Source organism: Scardinius erythrophthalmus, assembly GCF_964197995.2.
Source record: "Scardinius erythrophthalmus genome assembly, chromosome: 16".
NCBI lineage: Eukaryota > Metazoa > Chordata > Actinopteri > Cypriniformes > Leuciscidae > Scardinius > Scardinius erythrophthalmus.
The window spans coordinates 39,921,687-39,947,186 of record NC_138236.1 but is presented as its reverse complement, the minus strand read 5'-3'; the positions used below and the strand labels follow the sequence as shown (position 1 = coordinate 39,947,186).

The window sequence follows — 25,500 nt, the reverse complement described above, 5'->3', positions numbered from 1 at the left end:
ATTGGACTTTTTATTAAAAAAAAAGAAAAAAAAAGTAATGTATATGTGCTTGCTAAGGAATTGCACGTTTAAAACGACCAGTTTAATCACTTGCTTCACTTTCTCCTCAGCGATCACATTAGCATCAGGACATATTTCTCAAACTTGGAGAAAAACAAGGTAATGTTCTGTTTTTTTTTTTTTTTAAGAGTTTGTGTGAGAAAACATGTCTGAATGCAAGGTCAACTGTAAACAAATCAGAAACAATCATCCTAATAACTGTATGCAGGACTTATTTGAATAGATACAGGCTGCAGTATGATGAACGCAACGCACTGTAATCAACGGACCAGGACTTTTATTGTGAAAAACATAAACGTGCGGTGACGTTTATTTTGAATGTAAAGCCCCGCTTGGGGACTTTTATTTTGAAGGTCCGCGCCGGATGTTTGTCGAAGATGAGCTCTACTCTACCGCTTCCGGTCGACACCTAATGAAGGTATGTTATTATTCTGTTTTCGGGCTGTTATGTGTGTTTTTCGCAGTTGTTTCTGAAATCGAGGCGGTTTTGCTCTCTTTATCAGCTGTAAATGTGTGTCTCCGTGTGCTGTGGTGTTAGTGCTAGCGGTATTTACACACGACATCATACTGTCAGCTTCAGAACAGGCGAATAAACATCACAAATATAGTTGATAGTTTTACAGTTTGTCGGTTTAACGTTTCTCGTTATTCTTCTGTTTGTCATAAAGTGTTAAATGTTAACAGTAGCCACTGTCAGCACAGCTAATCTTTACTCATAAGAGCTGGTGTTTATCTTTAGATTTCCTCTTATGTCATTTCTCCAGAAAAGACACACACACACACACACACACACACACACACACACACACACACACAAGGTGTGTTTTAATGCCTCATCCCAGATTTCTTTGACAGAAAGCTGATGTTTGATATATTGCTGTCAATCAGAGAGAATTATCTAGAAAATTAAGCAATTCTTATTATTGTCAGTTTAAATAAAATACTGTCAGAACAAAATAAGTTACAACTATTTAAGTAGTATTAGATGTATAAACATGAGAACAAATATTTCAATTTCCAAATTATTAATATTAGTTTTTACATATATTAGTTAAAACATGGGCTGTCATAAATAACATAATTGATTGTGTCGTCACTATTTACAAAGCAGAATGAATTTAAAGAAATGGACAATAAATTAAATAATATAAAATGTTAAAACATATTTTAGATTAATATGTCAAATGAACAACTTTGACAGCCTATTTTCTTTAGTCGTCTGCATGTGAGGCCAGATAACAGGAAGTGTCTGAGCTCTGGATCTCTGAGGAGACTGTGAGTTCTGCTGGTGAAAGCTTCATCTATCCCGTGTGTGTGCACAGATCAGACACTGAAGAGCGTGTATGTGGCGTCTGGAGATCCAGGATCATGGCGGATGACAAGGATGTGCTCCGGGACGTTTGGTTCGGGAGGATCCCGGCCTGTTTCACTCTCTCTCCTGAAGAGACCACAGAGAGAGAGGCTGAGCCCTACTACGTGAGTGAAGATGACCAACACTTTTGCCTTGTCCTGGCACACACACTTGTGGTCTACACACACACTATCTCGGTATTCGAGGCTTAGCGTATCCCATCATGCATTATGTTCGGGAACTCGCGAGATGTCGAGGAAAACATTCCACTGTAACTTCAATTAATTAGATGCATATAATTTGGTAGTAAAGTAAATTGTTGCACATTTTAGTTGTTCAAAGATGATTGTGTGTGTGTGTGTGTAGGCCTGTTTTGTACAACATTTGCAACTGTTTTCATCAGTTAATTAGAAGCACTGTCTTCTGTTAGTTACACAGCGACTACTGGACAGACATGTAGAGGTTTATTTAAAATGCAAAGTATTGAAAATATAGTAAATAAAAGCTCTGTAAACACTTGCAAAACTGTAAGTGTGTTTCTAATCGAGTAATCAGAAGTCTACACACACTCGCAGTCTTTACGCCTTCTTGAACACTTGTGCCAGACAGAGGGAACACTTAAAGGTGCAGTGTGTAAGATAGACAGCTAGTGGTGGAGACCGGTACTGCAGTCCGAATCAAAATATCGGAGGTCGTTGTTCCCCGCCTCCTCAGACTCGACGCTCCCGTGGGTCGCCAGATTGAGGACACGCGACAGACTCACACACTGTAAGCTGAGTTGATTTATCCGCGCTTTAATATGCTCTCGTTCACAGAGATTATTAGATGGATATCGAGGCCTTCTAGGGTGTGTGGAATCTGCCATCTCTGACTCAGTTTGTTTGCTCGTTTCCAAGGCTACGATACGCCGTGTTTCCTGCCAACTGGCATCCCGCGTGTCGAAACACTATTGGCTGAACTGGTAGTGGGCGGAGTCACACAGACCAAAACAAAACAATAATAATAAGTAAAATAACTGTGTTTTTCAGAGGAACGAGTGTGTGAACTTAGCATGTTTCCTAAATATGCTTTAGTAGAGTAAACACATTACATCCAGCACCTTTAATGTGAGTAGACGAGTGGTCAAGAGCAAAGACCGCAAGTGTGTGTGTTTGGACAAGGGGTGTCTCTCTGCTGTGGATCGTGTCACATGACCTGTGTTGTGTCCAATCAGCTGCTGCTCCCACGGGTCAGTTACCTCACGCTGGTCACGGATAAAGTCAAGAAGCATTTCCTCAAGGTCATGAAGGCAGAAGACGTGGAGGAGATGTGGTTCGAGTACGAGGGAACGCCGCTCAAATGGTACGTCGAGCTGACAGACATTTCACTTTCACATTCATGAGTTCAGCGGATGCTTTTATCCGAAGCTTCTCTGCTAGCGTTGAGGGAACAGGTCAGGATAAATGTGGTCATGATACTTCCAAACAATCCCTTAATAAAGCCCCGCCTCCACTCACTCCCTCAGCTCAGAGATCCACTGGTTGACGATCACACGTTGATCTGATTGGTTACAAGGTAGTTTGTGACGTCAGAAACACCAGCGATTTCAAAGCGTGTTTTTGAGACTGTCTTTGGTTCACTGCAGTTTTAAGGAGGAAATACTCAGCAATGCTGTCGACTTATGAACTTACACATGCTTTGTCTTAAAGCAGATTAAAAACACCACATAGACACATAAACAACATTAAAAGCTGGATTTTAAAACACATAATGCAATGATGATTGAGAGATGAACAAGTAAAACTTTCCTCAAAAGCATGTATAATATTCTATAAAATTATATCTGTGTATTCAAGTAAACCTCAGTTTCTTCAGTCCAGTAAGTGTTCATCTTGCACAAACAATAGCAAAGTTATTCTTATGTTTACTTGATAAAAACCAGTAAAGGCCATGAAGGAGGATGTTTGTATAGTGACACTAAAAGAGTTTTACTGGATAAAACAGTGTAAACTCTCAGTCAGAGACAGAAGACTGAGGAGATCGAGTGTGACGGGGTATCAGCAGAGTTTGATCATGTTTAGAGATGCAAAAATTCATGCATAAAATATAAAACAGTAGACTTTAAAGGGTTAATAAATAGCAGAAAAATAGTGTGTTGTGTTCAGTATAAATGAAGCGTTCATTGTTTAACCGGACGAGCCACTCTCTGAAGGCCTGTCGGTGGAGTTTGAGTGTGACTGACTGGTTTCTGCTGGTTACAGGAGCACGTGTTCCTCAGACATCTCACAGGACTGAGTTATTGTTGATGTTCTCGAAGGAAAAGTAGTGTGATCAGAGCTGTTGTGGAGTGAGTGGTGCACTTCTGTCTGTCACCACAGGGTGGCGGAGTAAAGCTGAGGATCTCCTGCTGCCAATGACAACTGTGGGATTCAGTTCTTCTCTTATACTTTCTAAACCATACAACACATAAACCAACATCTATTCACTCACACATACCAACCCACAGGATACTTTCCACAACGTCTAACAATAACACACACACATACACACAAATGTAAGAAATAATAACCATAAAAAAGAAGAAAAAACATAAATGTTTGTTTGTTTATTTTTGTTTCTGTGTGTCCTGCATATTCCAGCCTCTAACAGAAAGCATTTTACTTTTGCCGATTCAAGAACTGTATTAACATCATTCACCACCATCTGTTGGTAATATCTGAGATCGAACAGTACAGGACATGTGATATATATGCTGTGTATCGGAGGAAAAGCTAAAAAAAAAAAAAAATTATATATATATATATATATTACAAATTAATTAAATAAAATAAAAAAGAAGAATGTGGGGTGTGGACATTAGGTTGATATATCCCTCAAGCACTGATTTATATTCCTCTTCTGAGCTTAAACGTTCACATGTATTGAGGGATCAGTTTAACTCACCTGAAGAATTCATGTCATTAAAGTGATCTATGATCTATGAAGTGATCGATGTGTTAGCGGCGCCTAAGTTAATAACTAATGATCTTTACAACGGAAGTGAATCACTCAAAACTAACTTTATCTGGACAGTAACTTTACTCTAGATCTGCTGTAACACAGCCTCTGCTACTGTGATCTCCTGTTCTCACTGTAGAGCCGCTCTGAGACGGCAGTGTTGGTGAAGCCTAGTTCACACTACAGGATTTAAGCCCGATTTGCAAGTTAACGAGCTCGCCGACCGGTCGGGCTGTAATCGCGTGCAAATCTGGGGGTGTTCCGCGCTCGCCAAGCTTTAAGTGTGAAATAAGTGTGAATACGACGCATCAAAAACGCTCGCTGACACATCGCCGACACCAGACAAATATCTAGCATGCCAAATATCTGGAGCTGTCGGCCGACTCGATAGCCTGTGGTGTCACGTGTTGCGACGAGCAACAGCCAATGATCAGCTTGTTATGACATTACAAAAGCCCTTTGTATTTGTAACTATCGTTGCCAAACCACAACAGGCTCTGCTTTTTCATTATAATGTTTTACTCACTTCCAACTCTCTCTGACAGACAATCCCTGCTGCCCGCGCGTGCTTATCCATCCTTTCACCCATAATCTTTTTTTCTTTTTTTTCTGTGTGTGTGTGTGTGTGTGTGTGTGTGTGTGTGTGTGTGTGTGTGTGTGTGTGTGTATATTAGGGGTGTGCCGGTTTCAGAATTGGTGTGACGGTTATGACGTGAGTCAAATGACAAAACTCATCATCCGCACCAACGTTTTTTGTCCAGATTTCAAAGCTGCACCCGCCCGCCATCCGCTGATTGTTTTGCGGTCTATGGACGATGCAATGCTCTGCTGATGCGAGCCACAAGAAAGCCCTTGTCTGTTCTAGAAAGGATGCAGCAAAGATATTTAATGCTAATGTATGAGGCATAGGCCTACGCTGAGTTTCATTCATTTACCATGAGAAGCGATCTAGCAATGCAATGCAAGTGAACGTGGCGCATCGGAGCCTCCATGTCACGGTTATTATATTCTCTGCTATATTTGCTTTTTATTTATTAAATACATGCAATTGGTTGATGAAACATTTATTAAAATTAAGATACAATTTGTACAAAACGAAATTCGCTTTAAAGAAATGCTTTATACAAAGCAAAACTTCATTAAGTGGTAAAAACCATGTCTCCCGATATATTGCGCATCTGATGATCCTATCTTTTATTACAATTGTTTTTGAACTCAAATGTAATACACATCATATATACACACTGTATATGTTTCTTTTATTAAACATGTTTGGGGCCAGTCAAGGGGTAATTAAACTGCACGATCAGTTATCGGTAATGATACGTTGTTTATTATTGTTTTATATCATTGCATATGTTTATTGCTAATGTTTTTCATTTGTTTAATAAATCTCATAATGATGGCACATAACTATATCATAGCTTTTATTTCTATCTCAGATGATTGGCGGTCGGTCAGGGGGTACTTGGCAAAGAATCAAATACAGTTGGAAACGACATAGACCAATAATAACACAGACTGTCAACAATTGTTTTTAATTAGTATTTAAACATTCTCTATGATAGAAAATATTTGTAAAAAATATTTTAATAACACGGTTTTAGCGGTTATAGAGTTCTAATGACGGTGTTCAACTATAACCATCGGTCTCACCCCTAATATATATAAATATATATATATATATATATATATATATATTTATTTATATTTATTTATTTATTTATTTATTTATTTTTACTGCCAATTTTGTCCCGCCGTCCATTTTCAAATAGACAATGCGCCATTTCCCATTCCACTTCTTGCGCATGTTTTCGTGACAAAATGTGGTTCTGGGACCGGATAGGGTCGTTGGGTGACAGAGTTGTTGTCAGCTCGTGTAGTGTGTAACCCCCTGTTGCAGAAGATTTACGTAGTGTCACATAGTGTGAAGACCACAACGGCTTCAAGACTCCAGAGCAAGTCATGTAGTCTGAACAGCACAGCGATCTGCCGACGTTTAAAGTTGTGTAGTGTGAACTAGGCTTGAAGCGCTGTATAAATGCAGGAGACTCGACTGACTGTTGCCAGATTTCCTCTAACTGTTCTTCTTTCTTCTTCAGTGCTGTAGTGTGTAACTGTGTGTGCTTGTGTTCAGGCACTACCCCATCGGTGTGCTGTTCGACCTGCACGCGTCCAACACCGCTCTGCCCTGGAGTGTGTCTGTGCACTTTAAGGTGTGTGTGCACTCCTCTCTGCTTCCTCAAATGGTGTTGTTACTGTGCCAGAGTGCTGATGTGCTGTGTCCTGCAGAACTTCCCCGAACACGACCTGCTCCACTGCACATCCAACTCCGTGATCGAGGCTCACTTCATGTCCAGCATTAAAGAGGCCGACGCGCTCAAACACAAGAGTCAGGTGATCAACGACATGCAGAAGAAGGACCACAAGCAGCTGTGGATGGGGCTGCAGAACGGTACACACACACCTCTATACACACACACACACACACACACACACACACACACACACACACAGAGCTGTGGATGGGGCTGCAGAACGGTACACACACACACACCTCTATACACACACACACGTGCACACACACACACACACAGAGCTGTGGATGGGGCTGCAGAACGGTACACACACACACGTACACACACACACACAGAGCTGTGGATGGGGCTGCAGAACGGTACACACACACACACACACATACACACACCTCTATACACACACACACGTGCACACACACACAGAGCTGTGGATGGGGCTGCAGAACGGTACACACACACACACACACACATACCTCTACACACACACACACACACAGCTGTGGATGGGGATGCAGAACGGTACACACACACACACACACACACACACCTCTATACACACACACACGTGCACACACACACAGCTGTGGATGGGGCTGCAGAACGGTACACACACACACACACACACACACCTCTATACACACACACACGTGCACACACACACAGCTGTGGATGGGGCTGCAGAACGGTACACACACACACACACACACACACACACACACACACACCTCTATACACACACACACGTGCACACACACACAGAGCTGTGGATGGGGCTGCAGAACGGTACACACACACACACACACACACACACCTCTATACACACACACACGTGTGCACACACACACACACACACACACACACACAGAGCTGTGGATGGGGCTGCAGAACGGTACACACACACACACACACACACACACATACCTCTACACACACACACACACACAGCTGTGGATGGGGATGCAGAACGGTACACACTCACAAACACACATACACACCTTTACACACACACGAACACACTTTTTTTTATGGAACAGTTTATTGAACCTTTAATCAAATTGTTGTTGAGTATCATAATTTGATACATCAGGCTCTATGGCTTATATAGTATGATATAGAAGAACATGAGTCTCGCATCTCTACACACACACTCTGAACCTTTGCTCTTATTTCTGGCACGATGAGTCTGGATGAGTCGACAGAAAGTTAAAGCTAATGATGGACAGAAACTCATGAGCACAGGCCATCTGTCCTGAATAATAGCTTTCGAAATTAGAATCAGTGTGTTCCCAACCGTAGTGTGTAGTACGTAGTGTATTAACGGGTTATACTGCCCACAACCCACTGTGTTTTGGACAAGGATTCGATTAGAACTACAAATACGAGTAAAAGACTACAAACATGGTGGATGTGCAAGAGATGATTGACAGGCTGGTGTAACAGGTGCATTTACTGTAAATAAGCAGCGGAATGGCCCGAGACACACTCATGATGAAGTTCGTCCCAAAGTTTTTCACGTAATGTCCTCAGTTTCTTCAGAACCGTGCGTTCTTCTGTTCTTTTCTCTTTGTGTTTGTGTGTGTGTGTGTGTGTGTGTGTGTGTGTGTGTGTTCAGGTTTCAGTCATTCATTTAAAGGTGAAAACGTGAAGCTCTACAGATAAACTGAGAGCTGTGAGTTTCAGAAGCAGAGATGTTTTGGTAACACACAGCTGTGTGTGTGTGTGTGTGTGTGTGTCTGTGTGTGTGTGTGTGTGTGTGTGTGAGAGAGAGAGAGAGAGAGAGAGAGAGAGAGAGAGAGAGAGCAGAGAAAGTAACAATTTCTAAGCGGATGTTGATTTTCACCTGCACATGTGAGAATGCAGCCAGCGTGACTGAGCACACACACACACACACACACACACACACACACACACACGCGCACGCGCGCGCGCGCGCGCACACACACACACACACACACACACACACACACACACACAGGACAGCTGTGATTCCTCCAGGCGTCTCCGTGTGTGTCCGACGGCAGAGAGACTGCTGTGTGATCTCCATCAGCTACTGTCATTGATTACTGTGATCTGCTTCTTTCACAGATAAGTTCGACCAGTTCTGGGCCATGAATCGTAAACTCATGGAGTATCCCACCGAAGAGGGCGGCTTCCGCTATATTCCCTTCAGGATATATCAGGTATTGGTTCATTTATTCATTTCATTCACACACATGAGCTTTAGAAACACAAAACTACTCATTTAACAATGTTGATTATATTAATAAAACTACATATTTTCAGTTTATTGCAAAATATGCATGCATATATAGTGTCTAGCGCAGGGAGATTACAGGATGTCATTCGCAGTGCTTCATGGGAGTGGGCGGAGCTAAAGCGCTCTTTGATTCTCTGATTGGTGTAATTTTCTGTACAGCATCATGGGTAATGTAGTTTTTCATTAGGGCTGGGTGATAAACAATATCATATTGACATCACTTTAGATAGTTATTGATAATATTCAGCGTCTGCATCTCAATATATGAGGACATGAACTTTTCTGAAACTTTTCACCGTTTTATTTGATAAAAACTACCGTCAAATACACACCGAAACTGACACTGCCACCCCGTCAAAATAAGAGTTCAGTTTAACTTCAAGAAATGATGACAGAAATGCATCACTACAGGACCGTAAGATGTACTTCTCAGTGTAATAATAATAATAATAATAATAATATATTTCTAAGGAACATCATACAACAAAGATATATCTTTCGTCCATGTTTTAAATGTGTACAATTCTGTTCTCTCATTTTCTGTGACAAAAAAATAAATATGCAACGTTTTGTTGTAAATTAATTGTTATACTTTCACTTCATTACATTTTAAAAGCTTGACTACATTGTTATAGTTTATATAAATTTGTATTAAATTATAAAACACTGAATCACAAAAACAAATAAAATAGCATTTAGGAAAAATATCATATGATATGGAAAAAGAAAGTGGTGATGATATGTTTGGCCATATCGGCCAGGAATTCAGGAGTTAAACACGATTATTGTCATGATTTCATGATTATTAACATGATTCATTAAGTTGAAATGATGTGGGCTGACTTTAAAAGCTTATGTTATCCTTTAAAATCTATTTCCCTATGGAGAAAATGAAAGGAGTTTTTACTTTTTTAGTGTTTGTTAATGTCAGCAATATAACACAAGGTGTGGTGATATCAATCTTTTTTATGTAAATAGATTTATGAAGTTTATTACTGCATCATCAGAATGAGACAATTTTAATCTCTTTTTGATTTACCGAACCGCTTTTGTGTGACGCATCAACACGTGATGACGAGAGAAAAAAGCCTTTATATGTGCAATTGTAACTTCCACTGATATCAATAATTTCACATCAACTCCATGATGGTGCCACAGATTGGTCAAATGTTAAAAGCTGTTGTCAAGTTATTCCCAGAATGCATTTCACTTACTTTCCTGGCCATTTGTATGCTTGGTCTCATAAGTGTATAAATATTATATTTGATAGTCATTTGAATGTTTATTTAATTATTTGAATTCACCGTTTGAATATTTGAATGACATTGAATATATTGATTATTATGTTTTATTTTATTTTATAGCTTGACTTGTTCATTGGCCTTTTTAAAAGTGGTCATGAAAAGGAAGTTACTCTCTTCTCTTTTGCTCTATCGTCCTCTATCTGTTTCTGATTCCTATTGGTGAAGATCAGTTTCTCATCAGATATACTGTAATAACTCCCGTGTGCTGTCAACATTATTACTTTATAGAAAATATGACGCCTCGCACTCCCGAATCATTCATAGATGAGTCGGATAAAAGTCCAATATGAGCTCGAAAAATGTATTCATCTCACACACTATTCACACTTGCATCATAACAAACATTTTTCACATTTTCAAAGACATTTTTTTCCAACAGCCTAAATTTTTTAATGTTCTCTGTACAGTATTGATCTGTCCTCCTGCCACATGTGTTTGGTGAAGAGGAGGAAAGAGTAGAAGGGGACGCTGGATGACAGGATTTAGTTTGAATAAGAAATTAATGTATGAATTTCAAATTTTATAAAAAAAAAAAATATATATATATATATATATATATATATATATATATATATATATATATATATATATATATATATATATATATATAAATAAAAATAAGATAGATAGATAGATAGCTGGTTTATTTTTCTTCTTTTGGCTAGTAGAAGTTCTGAATGGCCGGTAACTTAAAAGTTTAGTAGCCAAATTGGCCGGTGAGTGAAAAAGTTGATTTCAAACCCTGAATGTTTTCAATATTCAAATTTCTCACCTGTTTGGTGTTTTATTTTTATTTTTTAACTTTTTGACCACATCCCTGGATTAAGGCCAGGCTCTGATTATTCCTGAAAGATCCTCTAATCATCATCATATTAGGAAGAGTGGAGTCCGCCTCTGATCTTCAATATTTTATTCAATATTTGAATTGATAGTTTGAATTTAGTCACTTGCAATATTTCAATTCCAAATTTAAGTTTTCAATATTCAAATTTCTCACTTGTTTGGTATTTATTAATTTTTTTCTTCTTAACCACATCCCTGGATTAAGGCCAGGCTCTGATTATTCCTGAAAGATCCTCTAATGCTGATGACGATATCCAGTCGTCTGAGACCCGAGAGCTCAGAGAAAGGCTTGTGCCGGGTCATGTGTTGGTCTTCCAGGTCGAGTGTCAGGGGAGTTGAAAAGAAAGTGTCGGCACCCAGAGTATCACACTTCTCATCAGCATCAGGAGCCTTTCGGATAATGCCGAGCTCAATAATTAATGCTGGCCTTTAAAAATGCATGGAAATAGCTGTCGCTTCTCACACTCTCTCTCTCAGATGATCTCGGTGAGTCAGTTTTTCTGGAAACCCGATCGAGAGCGGATCATCCTGAGACACCTTCTCTTCCCGAGCGCCGAGGGTGTCGTGTCACAGCAGCTTTTCACAGCACCAACATCCAGTCCTATTGTCTATCAGGCTGTGTTTGTCCAGATCTTACAGAATGACACGCTCGGTCACTGACCACATGCGAGGTGTGTGTGTGAAACCTGGATCGCGTCCAGCATTCGACACCCCGGGGCCGAAGGAAAGACTATGCCGTGACTACCGGCTGTTAACACACTCAATATCTCGTTCCGCTGGTCACAGCATCACACACACACCAGTGTGGGCTCAAAACAGCCGCTCACTGACAAGATATTAGCACATGAATGATGTCGTTTGCTCTCAATAATGACACACAATGACTATATTTAAGAATTGGTTTCTATTTCTGTGACGTCGCGGCTGGATCTGCAACATGACCGTGATAATCACTGATTATGAGCTTTATTTAATGTTAAAAGCATCTGATGTGAGTTTGATTGAGCGTTACAATGTTGTGCTACTCCCTAAAAAGTAATTGCGTTACTTAGTTACTTTTTTATGGAAAGTGATGCGTTACATCGTACAAAATTAACAAATATTACAACAAAGTTTTGGCAAATGTAATGGCTCTTTCACACCAGAAGTGGAATGAATAAGCCTCAGGCTGAAGGAAATGTAGATTAGTAGAAAAAGTAGTATTGTCATTTAGACACTGAACATTTCTTTTAAAGTCCTCCTGTACTCAATAATTGTATCTCTTAAAACTCATCTTTGATCACCAAAATGACATATTTAAGCGTTTTTTCCTTAAAAATAATGTCTTCCTGCCTTAAAATATCGTGAATGTAACTCGACACCCTTGCCTCATTTAGTATGCGCGGTTCTATGAATATGCAAATGAGCCCCGCCTCCACTCACTCACTCAGCTCAGAGATCCACTGGTTGACGATCACACGTTGATCTGATTGGTTACAAGGTAGTTTGTGACGTCAGAAACACCAGCGATGTCAAAGCGTGTTTTTGAGACTGTCTTTGGTTCACTGCAGTTTTAAGGAGGAAACACTCAGCAATGCTGTCGACTTATGAACTTACACATGCTTTGTCTTAAAGCAGATTAAAAACACCACATAGACACATAAACTACATTAAAAGCTGGATTTACTTCAAAACTGACCTGAAAAATTCTGAAAACCATAAATGTTCACTTTCTATTGAAAGGGCTGTTGGGTAATTTTGCAGCTGGCAGAACTTCTGTTAAATAACCAATAACGGCCTCGCATATCAGTATCTTAATAGCTTTGAACATATGCTGTATTTTGACACAATTCAGATTCAGACTTTTTTGGAGAACGTTGCACTGTGATTGTTTGTTTGTTTGTTTGTTTGTTTTATTTATTTATTTATTTATTTATTTATTTATTTATTTATTTATTTATTTATTTTTACCTTTATTTAGCCAGGCAAGTCACTTAAGAACAAGTTCTTATTTTCAACAACAGCCTGGCAGGAGAGTTACACTGGACATACAAACAAACATGCATTACAATAAACACACATATAGTTTCATTTATAACATTTACAAGCTGTGATATAAACACTCCCTATAGTCAGTCTAACCGTGTTGATCTCTGTCCCGTTGCAGACGACGAGCGACCGCCCGTTCATCCAGAAGCTCTTCCGGCCCGTGTCTGCCGAGGGACACACTCTCACACTGGGAGACCTTCTGAAGGAGATGTTTCCCTCCAGCATATGTGTGGAAGGTGAGCCGTGTTTGACATACCATGAAAATCTGACTTTCCATGTTTAAGTGCTATAATCTATAATCTATAATCGGGTCCTGGCGCTTCTAACAACACAGAAAACATGAAAAGTGAAACCCAGTAACTGTGTTCTGGTGAGTCTTTCTCTGCAAGCATGTCAGAAAATAAGCCGATCAGATTTCCCTTCCCTTCTGATGTATGAAGAGGATCTTATTATAATATTACCGGCCCTTAACACACACGTTTACACACACCAGCCGACATTTGGTTTCACACGCGACAACAGAGACCAGTTCTAACGCAATGATGAAGATCCAGCAGAGCCTGAAGCTGTTCTGTGGTTGAGCACAGACGAGCACTGAACACTATTGACCAGAACATGTCACCGCTGTCTTATAAACACCTCAGGAACTGTGGACACTTGTGGAGAAGTTCAACATGATGATGAGATGATCAGTGTAACTCCACAACAACTACAGAAATGTCTCCACTAACATTCAGAAGCTCTTCCTGAGTCTCTCCGTAAGGCTGCACTCGCTACTGGTTATTCTGGGATTCTGGATGAGGGAGATTGGCCTGTTCTGTTATTGCCGGAGTTTCTGAAGCTCGTGTAAAGACTCCGCCCTCTTCTGAACGGAGGCGGAGCTAAAGCTCATTTGCATTTAAAGGGACACACAAAAACGACGCGTTTTTGCTCACACCCAAAACACCATGTCCTAACCAGACACAATGCGATAAGATTCCAGCGACAAATAATTTGTCTGTCCACACTAGACGCGACGCGACTGCGAGATGCGTCAGTCAATCAAAACCCACAGCCAATCAGAGCAGCGTGTGGGCGGAGTCTCACGGCGAGTGCACAGCACCAGAGAGTAATCTTGACGGCACTCGCAAGAAAATGGATAAGTGCTACATACTCAAATTCACAAATATTACACCATTTAAACATTATTAAAAATACATAGGCTGAGTTACTAAAACCATATTTGTCAAAGAATACTCTTGTTTGTTCACAGTTTGAACGTTCTTGTTTCCATTTGTTTAATTTCAAGATCTGAGGTGAATTATCCATTGTTGCTTTTACAGCCTCAAAGCTGGAGCACTAAATGATGTTCAGAGTCACATGACATGCTTTTAATATTAAATAAAGCGCATAAACAGCACCTGAGAAGATCATCATCGCCACACTTTGTGTTTGTTGTTCCAGCGCGACGTCGCAGAAAAATAGAAACCGTTTCTAAAACAGAATAGTGGCGTGTCGCCGTCGCTGGTTAGGACAAACACTCTAATTAAGGCGAGACACGGCAGGCAAAAACATTAGGTTTTTTTACTGGTCAATTTTGAGATTTTTGTTATCTTCAATAACATGTCTTCTTTCAGACTTGTGGTGAAAAAAGTCAGAAATACACATTTAGGTCTTTATTTTACTACACTTTGTCTGTTTGCGTCTGTAGATTTCTCATAAATTCAGCAAAAGTTGGTGTTCTTAATCAACATGCTGCTCCGCGATCGCGGTCTGCTCCCTGTCATCACACACACCGCTGGAAAGCTCTCTCTCTCCTGTGCAATGCTGTCGGATCCAAATATGGTCATTTCCTTTTTATCAGTAACCAATCGTGAAAGTAAAAGGGCTGGATGCGCAATCTCATTGGCTGATGATAAATCTTTAAAGCCCGTTTTCGCAAAATGACTTTTCTCTCATTCTCCAAGTCTGAAATCACCACTTCAGGAGCACCGATATACACCAAACTCTCCAGTCTTGTACCTAGTTATATTATGAAGACATTTACAGAGGGATTTGTAAATATATTATTCCTAGCCTGATTTATATAACATTTTATTCCAAAAAACATGGCGAAAATAATTTAAGGCTATTGACAGTATATTCTGATTTACAGGACAACAAAAGTAGATATCCATAAATCCCTCTGTATTTTTTTCCCCATCTAATATGTGAACACAATGAAAAACATTTTTTTTTTACCTGGCTTTATCCAATACTCAGATTTCGTTTTTTTAAAATATATGCAAATCAGCGCATATTTAATTAAATATTGCCTAATTTGCATATTTAAACATTAAATTACAGAAAACTTGTAATACATTTTTTTCTCATCTTAATGTAGGTAATCAACTGGGAAAGTTTCATGGTGATATCTGCTAGTTAAAAAAAATTCCCTATTCACCTGTAGTGTCTCACCTTAACATGGAGAATAACCTTTTATCACGTGTCGCGGCGCGTGTAGTTTAGACACGGTGTAAAGGGGCGACTTTGACAAGCTGTAATAAATGATCTGGTATTTTGAGCTGAAATTTCACAGACACATTCTGGGGAAACTATAGATTTATATTACATCTTGTGAAAAGGGGCATAATGTCCCCTTTAATCTCTCACGGGAGGTCGCAATCAAAGATTAGAGGAGGAGACAGTAGAGGAAAACATCTGGAGATAGACGGAGGAGATGAGAAAAGGGAAATGAAAGGAAAAGACAAATGAGGGTTGCATAAATGAAATCCACAGCCAAAACAGAGGCGGTGTGTGTTCCTCCTGATGGGAAGTAGATAAGCAGACAATAGCCCTGAGGAACCCAGCACATCTGTGTCTATTCAAGGCCTGATGCTTTGTCTGTAGTCGGGTTGAAGAGAAAGTGGCACTTTGTGTTTTGTTATTGCTCTGCCTCTTCCAGATATGTGGGATTAGCTTTGATAACAGCTCATGGTGTCGAGATTACAGGGAAATACATCTCGACTTGCTCAACCTGGGAAATGCCTTTTCTGTCAGAAGATTAGGGTTCTGATTCCGCTTATGAACAAGGAGTAGTTCACTTCACAATTCAAATGTCCTGATAATTTGCCCCCCCCCCCCCCCCCCCCACTTCATCCAAGATGTTCATGTCTTTCTTTCTTCAGTCCAAATGTGAGTTTCAGTGCAGCTTCAAAGTCTCGACACGATCCAGCCGAGGAATAAGAGTTTTATCTAGACAAACCACCCGACATTTTATAACAAAATAAACATTTATACACTTTTTAAACACAAATGCTGGTCTTGCACTAGCTGTGATGCGCCACACATTACGTCATCAGGTTGAAAGGTCAAGCGTGTTCCGGATCAGAAATGTAGAGTAGAGTGAAAAACTCAATCTCATTCTCCTTCAGCTTCAAAATTGTCCGACATCGTTATTTTACCTTTTATTTATTTACTTTTTGTAAATGTTCTTACACCTACGTCACGCTTGACCTTTCAACCTGATTACGTAATGTGTGTCGCATCACAGCTAGTGCAAGACCAGCATTTGTGGTTAAAAGTTTATTTTGTTCTAAAATGTCCGCTGGTTTGTCTAGATGAGACTCTTATTCCTCGGCTGGATCGTGTCGAGACTTTGAAGCCGCACTGAAACTCACATCTGGACCTTCGACCCGTTGGACCCCATTGAAGACACTATATGGAGAAACATCCTGGAGTGTTTTCCTCAGAAACCCTCATTTCTTTCCCACTGAAGAAAGAAAGACATGAACATTTGGATGATGAGGGGGAGAGTAAATTATCAGGAAATTTCTTTTTTTACATTTTATTATATTTGATTTAAATTTCTGTACTATGCCTCCCTGAAAAACTAAAAACACTTTATTTAATTTGGTTCATGGGTCACTTGTATTTATTTGTGCTATTGCTCATTTATTTATTTGTTCGTATTTTATTACTGACCGCTTCCTTGTCTTAAATAATGTTTGAGATTTATATTAGTTAGTGTTACTGTTTTTGCTGTGGTATTTTTGTTAAAACCATAAGCAAAAGTGTTCGGTAGCCTGATTAGTTTTGTTCTTGCTATTCAGCTGCAACACTTTTTTTGTTGGAAAATTAAAAAATGTCCACCTTATTGGAATCAAAACTGGGAATCTCTAAGAATGGAAATTGATAAGGAGAATCGTAATTACTAAAATGCATACGATACTCGACCTTAAGATGGTCTCAGTTCATGTGTCATTGGCTTGATTAATCCTTCATCAATACACACATGAGTAAATATCTACATTTTGTGACTTTAGCCGTCTTGTTTTATCAGCAGATGTAGTTTTTCTGTGTGAAGCTTTGGTGTTTTAACGCCACAGATGATGACTTGCAGTCGAAATGGGGATTCCCACAAATAAAAATAAAGAGGATTTGCAGACAGCCTGGCTGGTGATGCTCGTCTCAGACGCCCAGTGGAATGGAATCTGTTGACAGATTTTATCCATTTTGGGGGTAAAAATGGAGACATGCTCAAATGTTTCGGCCTCTCCTACGCTTTTCACAATAAGATAAAGAATTTATATATATCGAAACGGCAATACACGGTAATCTAGAATTTCCCTTTGTTCTGCTGTAGAAGTTGGTCAGAAGAGTGAGAGGTTTTATAGTGAAAAAGAGGGTGTGTGGTGGTATTGCTTCAAATAAATGAATTGCACAGAAACCCCCCGCCCATCATCCCTTCATATCAGCCCACGGGTTCAGAAAGCTCCAGCTGGGCCGCCCACCTCCATCACACGCTCTCTTACCTTCATAATGTGGTGAAAATGGGGTTAGTTACTCAGAAATGATCTAAACTCTAGATTTCGAGGTTAGAAATCAGAGGGCTTTTCATAAGACGACGTATAGAATATGTAAGTCATGAGATATCGTGTAGTTTACACAATGTGCTAATGGATTTTTATCAACATTATTCGGTTGACATGTACAGTCAAAGCTAAATGTATTCAGACTCCTTCAACATTTCTCACATTATCAGTTTATTCGCTATAGTTTAGAGAATGGTAGTAAAATATGAGCAGAACTCAGTTGATATTTGACTGGTTTTGTCCGTCCTTCTGTTAGACTGTCTCACACATGAATTATGTTGAATATCTGTCAGCTGTTAAATTTAACTACACAATTAGATAATACCAGTTTAGCTCAACCAATCACCAAGCAATGCTTCATTGTGTTCAGTCTGTGTGTAAAAAGAGCATTAGCAATTAAAGACAACACACTTCAGCAAAACATGATCAGCTCAAAGTGTCCGAATCACTTCTGGCCCCAGATGTGTATAAATGTCACTGGTAGTCACTGAATGAAGAATATTTGGGTATAATATCTCACAGTTTACCTTATTTTGTTCTCCTCACTTACAGAAATGAACTATAGTGTCCTGATCACACTAGGAGAAACGTCTGAATAATGTTTGGTTTGACTGTACATGAATCTGTAAGGCAGAGCATATTCCTTTAGGTCTTGTTTTTAATTATTGTATAAGTTTTGATTTAAAGGGTTAGTTCACCTAGAAGTTTACTCGCCCCTGTTGTTCCAAACTCGTCAAACTTTCATTCATTTTCATAACACAAATGAAGACGTTTTAATGAAACCTGAAAGATTTCTGTCCCTCCATTGAAAGTCCATTCATCCAAAACTCTGACTTTTCAAAACTTTCATGAAGAGATCGTAGAATCGAGCGGTTTGATCCAAGTCTTCTGAAGAGAGACGACGGCTTTAAATGATGAACAGATTTAATTTAGACTTGATCAACACACATGCAATAGAGCACATCAAATATGATAAGTGGACAAATATGGGTTTGGAACAATATGAGGGGGGGTAAATGATCACAGAATTGTAATTTCCGGGGGAACAAGATCTTGAAGAAGTTGATATGAAATGATCCTGCACTCTGACAAATTCATTTTACAAATATTCACTGTCTCAATTAATGTTCAGGAAGTGTTTTATGTCATATATGAAACGAGTTTTCCGAGTTCAGGTGTAATTCCTAATTATTTTGTAGTTGCAATAATGACAAACCAGTTCGCTTAGTGTAGTTTATGTGTCTATGTGGTGTTTTTAATCTGCTTTAAGACAAAGCATGTGTAAGTTCATAAGTCGACAGCATTGCTGAGTATTTCCTCCTTAAAACTGCAGTGAACCAAAGACAGTCTCAAACACACGCTTTGACATCGCTGGTGTTTCTGACGTCACAAACTACCTTGTAACCAATCAGATCAACGTGTGATCGTCAACCAGTGGATCTCTGAGCTGACTGAGTGAGTGGAGGCGGGGCTCATTTGCATATTCATAGAACCATGCATACTAAATGAGGCAAGGGTGTCAAGTTACAATCGAGATATTTTAAGGCGTTAAGACATTTTGTCCAAGGAAAAAACATTTAAATATGTAATTTGGTGATGAAATAAAATGATTGACTACAGAGGGAATCATTCAACAAGACAGAGAATTTTGTATATTAAATGTTTACAGTATTTTATGCATTTTTATGTAATCTCAGGCTGCGTATTCTTTCCATTTAAAATAATAATTCCCCGTAAGGTCAACTCTGCACAGGAGGATGTGAGGAATATCTGTGACGGAAGCTCTCATTGGCCCATGTGATCGTCTTGACCCCGCCCCTCTTCTTACCTGATTATTGGTTTATTTGCCACACCTGTCCTCCCTGTTTCCCTCCTGATTCCCGTGTATTCTCCCTGTGTTCTCCGATCGTTGTCTAATGTGCGCTGTGTTTTCCTGTCCAGCTGTCGGACATTAATAAAGCCTTTTCCAAACCGGACACTGAGAACTCTGGGATTTGGCTGGTTTTGGTTTCGACTACTGAAGTTTACGTGACAATATTAGCGCCAGCAACGCCAAGGTCATCCCGGCACATATGGTTTATTAATAATCCCGGCGCACAGAAGACCATGCCAGGGCTTTCCTGTGGGCGCTCCTCATAACTGATGAACTAGCGAGTTGTGAAAATAAAAGCAAGTTGTGTTCGTGTTTACTATATGAGTTTGTTTTTGAATTCCCCTCGCATCATTCTGAGAGTGAGAGTGGGGACTCACCCACCTTACACACACACACACACACACACGCACACACACACACACACAGAGAACTTAAAGGAATCAGTGCCTCCTGCTCATCACTCTTACACTCTCTCTCACACATAGACACTCACGCACTCTCTCTCTCTCTCTCTCTCACACACACACACACGCACACACACACACACACACACACACAGAGAACTTAAAGGAATCAGTGCCTCCTGCTCATCACTCTTACACTCTCTCTCACACATAGACACTCACGCACGCACTCTCTCTCTCTCTCTCTCTCTCTCTCTCACACACACACACACACACACACACAGAGAGAACTTAAAGGAATCAGTGCCTCCTGCTCATCACTCTTACACTCTCTCACACACATAGACACTCACGCACTCTCTCTCTCTCTCTCTCTCACACACACACACACACACACACACACACACACACACACACACACAGAGATCTTCAAGGAATCAGTGCCTCCTGCTCGTTACTCTGACCCTGTCGTGTATTCCTCTCGTTGAGTCTGTCTTTGTCCAGTTTGTCGACCGCTATCTATAAGTTGTGAGCTGTTCATGTTTCTTGAGATCATAAATCTCTCATGGATTTTTTTTTTCCATTAATATAAGCGTGTCGCGTAAGTGGGCATGGAGTCATTTCTGTTATGACGTGGAGGTCCTGCTCATGAAAGAGTGTGTGTGTAAGGGTCATCCAGTGTGTAGTCATATGTGCCTGGTTTCGGTGAGTCCCCTGTTCTGGGTGTGTGTGTGTGTGGAGGCGTGTGTTTTTACTTCTTCCTGTCGAGCTGAAGACCATGAGACTAAGACTAGCTGAAGGCCGTGTGCAGTGAACACCTGCCAACACGCTCGTTACAGGATTTTATTAAACGCTCGTTAAATACACTATTGTTCTCTAGCATTGTTCATGGAAACTTTTTATTATTATCATCATCATCAATTATATTATTATTTAATAATAACAATCATAACCACCTCCACTAAACTCAAAGGGACAACAACATATTCTTGCAATTTCCGAAATACATCTGCAATAGTGTTATTCTAACTTTCATTTTAGTTTTATTATAGCAGTGTTGATATTTTGAATGGGCTTTTATTTGTATATTTTTTGTTTTCATGTTAATTTTAGTTAAATTTTTAGTTGTTTCATTATGTAATTTTGTCATTTTATTGTTTTCAAAAAAGTATTGCTATTTAGGTTTAATTCATTTTTATTTCATTTTTAGTTTCTATTTATTTGTGCTTGAACTTTTTGCCACGGTAGCATTTCTAATTTTCATTTAATTTATGTTCAAACATCACCTGATGTTTATATTTTATTTTATTTCAGCTTCATTTTAATTAACAGGAATGGTTTAAATAGTTTTAACGATAATAGCCATTGTTAAATTATTACTTTTAATTAATACATTTTTATCTAACTGTGAGTTGCATATGTACATTTCTGAAATGCATAACTTATACCGTCTCCTCTGATAACAGATCACGGTACATTGTAATGTGGACTCATGCATTTTCTGTAAAGCTGCTTTGAAACGATGTGTATTGTGAGAAGCGCGATACAAATAAATGTGAATTGAATTGTTTCAGCACAAACACACACATATCAATAGGTAATAAGACAGATAAGCAGCAGTACAGCACACACAGACAGTGGGGTTTGCCATTAGAAATACATGTAAAAGCTGAAGAGTAAACAGTTTTTAACTTGTTTCATGCAGAGATATAAAAGCAGTTGTGTTGTTGGCCTCGCTGACAGCTCCGGCTAATGAAAGCGCAGATGATGCATGACTGTAGTTCAGGGTAATTGATCTGACAGAGGGAAAGCTGAGGCCGTGCCTTTTTGACCACTCGTTTAATAAACAAAAGAGTGCATTATGAGGAGAAGTTCCTTCCTGCGCTCGTTATCAGTGTCCTGAACCTCTCAGCCCTGAGCTACAGCTCACACACACTGATAGATGACGAGTGTGTGTGTGTGTGTGTGGGTGTGTGTGAGAGCTACAGCTCATCACACACTGATAGATGAGGAGAACAGACCTGATGAAGTGTGTGTGTGTGTGTGTGTGTGTGTGTGTGTGCTGTTCAGGACTCATCGTAGGGGGATCTGTACAGCGAGATCCAGCGTTTATCTGAAGGTTTTAAAATGATAGTTCACCCAAAAATGAAAATTAGCCCATGATTTACTCACCCTCAACTCATCCTAGGTGTGTATGACATTCAGACGAACACAATCACAGTTATATTAGAAATGTCCTGGCTCTTCCAAGCTTTATAATGGCAGTGAATGCCTGTTTCTGTTTTGAAAGTCCATTAAAGTGCATCTATCCATGATAACGGTGCAAGTGCACATTTATGATGGCCTTTGTGTGGACTGTCCCTTTAAGGGCCAGAGCGCTGTGGTCGGCAGTGATCATCAGTGATGTAGTTGTGTAGTGTTGAAGGTCATGCTGATGTCTGAACCATCACTGGCTGTCAGACTCAGACTGCATTAGCCGTTTAACCCCGCGGGTCAGCAGGCTAACGGTATAATGTCACCGCCTCCAGCGCTTCCTCCAGCGCTACACTCGTCTGCAGCCAGTGTGTGTACATGTGCTCGGTGTGATGAGACAGCAGTAATGATCATGCTGTGGTTTCAGAACGGCTGGTCATGTACTTTCCACATTTCAGGGTTTGACTTTGTGAAATGTCAGAGAGGATTGGATGAAATGATCTGAGTAGAGTTGTTCAGGATCATCAGAGCAGTCGTCACACAGTTACAGTGGTGATGCACAGGCTCACACTAACACTCATGTGTTCACTCTCCACATTCAACAGCTCAACATCATGGTGACTGTAGCATCTTCTTGAAAACCATTGAGCTGTATTAATGTTTAAGCTGCAAAATATCTTTTTATTTTTAAAAGTTTTGAAAGTTTTATTCTAGAAATATAAACAAAAAACGCACAGATTTTACGGTTATATTGTTATAATGCCAGCATTTAGATTATTGCAGAACAGTTCACGACACCAGCATAGGCCAGCGACTCTGTGTTTCCCAAAACTGCAGCATTTCTTCTCAGTGTGACGTGCAGACTTAGATCCTTTCATCTCTAATACTGTACACTTTTATAAATATACAGTATATATATGTTTCAGTTCATTCCCATTTCAAATTTTTATTTAGTTGGTTTTTCAACTAATATTTATATTTTATTTCAGCTTTAGTTCCAATTAACATAAATGTTCAATTTATTCTGGGTCAGTGTCAAATCAGCCACATTTCTGAAAGTCACATTTTAGATTTTTTTTTTTCATTTTTTTTCATTTTTTCATTTTTTTTTCTGAAGAAAGACACAAAATAGGTGAAAATTGAAATCTTATTTGGAAAATGTACCTCCTCTATAAAATATTGGTATATTACTTGGTACATATTCAACATTTAATATTTTGGCTTGTTTCCTCTTTTTTGCATGTATTTCTCCAGAAGAGAAATGATCAGAATCTAGATGTTTATCCAGGACCTCCGGTTGACACAGAATGAGCTTCAGTCAGTTCCCAGTGGGAAACAACAAGCCTCACCCTCTTATTTGCTCATTTTTAATATTCCGTTTCACTCTGAAAATACTGAAGTAAAGTCCGCTTCAGCTCCGGGTTGTGCAGAGCTGATGAGAATAAAGGTGTGCTGCGTTTGAAATCGCATACTATAGTAGACCAAAAACTGTGTGACAAAAGAAGTATGTCCGAATTCACCGTTCTCATAAAAGAGTGGGTGAAAAGTACCAACTTCTTCCAGATATAAGCTGAAGTGTGTATTTGATGGACGCTTTAATATCCCATGAGGCCACAGGAGAGGATTAATGAACGACTTTGGATTTTGTTTGAATATTAAATGAATGTATGAAATCCAAGTTTTATAATGTTATAGTGTGTCTATAGTGTAGAGCTATATAGGGAGTGGGCGGAGCTAAAGAGGTCTTGTTTCAGCTCTCTGATTGGTGTAATTTTCTGCACAGCATCATGGGTAATGTAGTTTTTCACTAGGGCTTGGTGATAAACGATATCTACATCAATAATGATGATAGCGGTGACGTAGTTAATCTGGTTCATTTCTTTATTTTTTATTTTTCTGGATAGTAGAAGTTCTGAATGTCCGATAATTTAAAAGTTTAGTGGCCAAAAGTTCATTTCAAACCCTGGTTACTGTGGAAGTTTCCAGGCAACATACAAGCTTTTCTTGCTTTCCGTCCATTTCACTTCCCTTGATGCTTAACTGTGTCCTTTTCTCCCCCTCCTCATCCTCCTCTTCCTCTTCCCAGACGAGCCGAAGCGGTTCCAGGTGATGGTCCACGGGATCGAGCCCCTTCTGGAGACGCCGCTCCAGTGGCTGAGCGAACACCTGAGCCACCCGGACAACTTCCTGCACATCAGCGTCATCCCGGCGCCCAGCGACTGATCCCGGCGAGAACAACACCGGATAGAGGATCTGCACACACACACACACACACACATCGAGAAGCCTTACTGAGAGTTAACTCTCCCGCTCCCTCTCTCTGATCCCGCTAACACACGCTTAGACTCGCTCATCCTTCACCATTGTCAGGAGGAGTCCCGGTGTTCACCGAGCCGCTGAACCGCAGGACGGACTCGATTATTACAGGGACAAGTGTAGGAGATTCACAGAAACATGAGGAAGTCATGAGTGTGTGTCTGGGTTCAGCTCACAGGAGGCATTACTGTAGCACACACACACACCGCTCACCTTCGCTTCATTATCTGGGAAACGGCCGTCACTCGTTTAGAGACTAATACTGTATCTAAAGCCAAACAAGCACATCGACATATCACACTGTTCCCCAGTAACCTTACAGTATTCTCTTCTTCTCTGAGCGTGTATTTACCCCCTGCCTTGAGCCTGTGTGTGTGTGTGTGTGTGTGTGTGTGTGTGTGTGTGTGTGGGATGTGGGACTGTAGACGACACACAGCTGACTCTCATTATTGGTGTGTAGGAATCGGTGAGTGTTTCCCCCGGAGCGAGACACACACACACACACACACACACACCGCAGAGCTTACGCCACTTCTCGGCAGACTCTTCTACACAGAGACGTGTGTGTGTGTACACACTCTCAGATGTTTAGATCATTCCTCGCATAAGTACTGAATAAAGATGCTGCGACCCGTCTCTACTACTAACACGGTTAAATCATAACGTGGTTCCAGTGTGCGTGATTGCTTTTCTGTCTTTGCTGATTCATTTAAAATGCATTGAATTAAAACTATTTTATAACTAT

The 25,500-nt window shown here is 39.9% G+C and overlaps 1 protein-coding gene across 1 annotated transcript; it reads left to right on the top strand.

Annotated features, from left to right (window-relative positions):
• On the top strand, positions 1–25,500 carry atg5 (ATG5 autophagy related 5 homolog). Its single transcript, XM_081388265.1, has 9 exons — positions 1–159; positions 414–478; positions 1,383–1,536; positions 2,625–2,752; positions 6,525–6,603; positions 6,680–6,842; positions 8,791–8,885; positions 13,256–13,373; positions 24,526–25,500. Exons 3-9 carry the CDS (start codon positions 1,429–1,431, stop codon positions 24,660–24,662), a joined length of 828 nt encoding a protein of 275 aa, XP_081244391.1. The 5' UTR covers positions 1–159; positions 414–478; positions 1,383–1,428; the 3' UTR covers positions 24,663–25,500.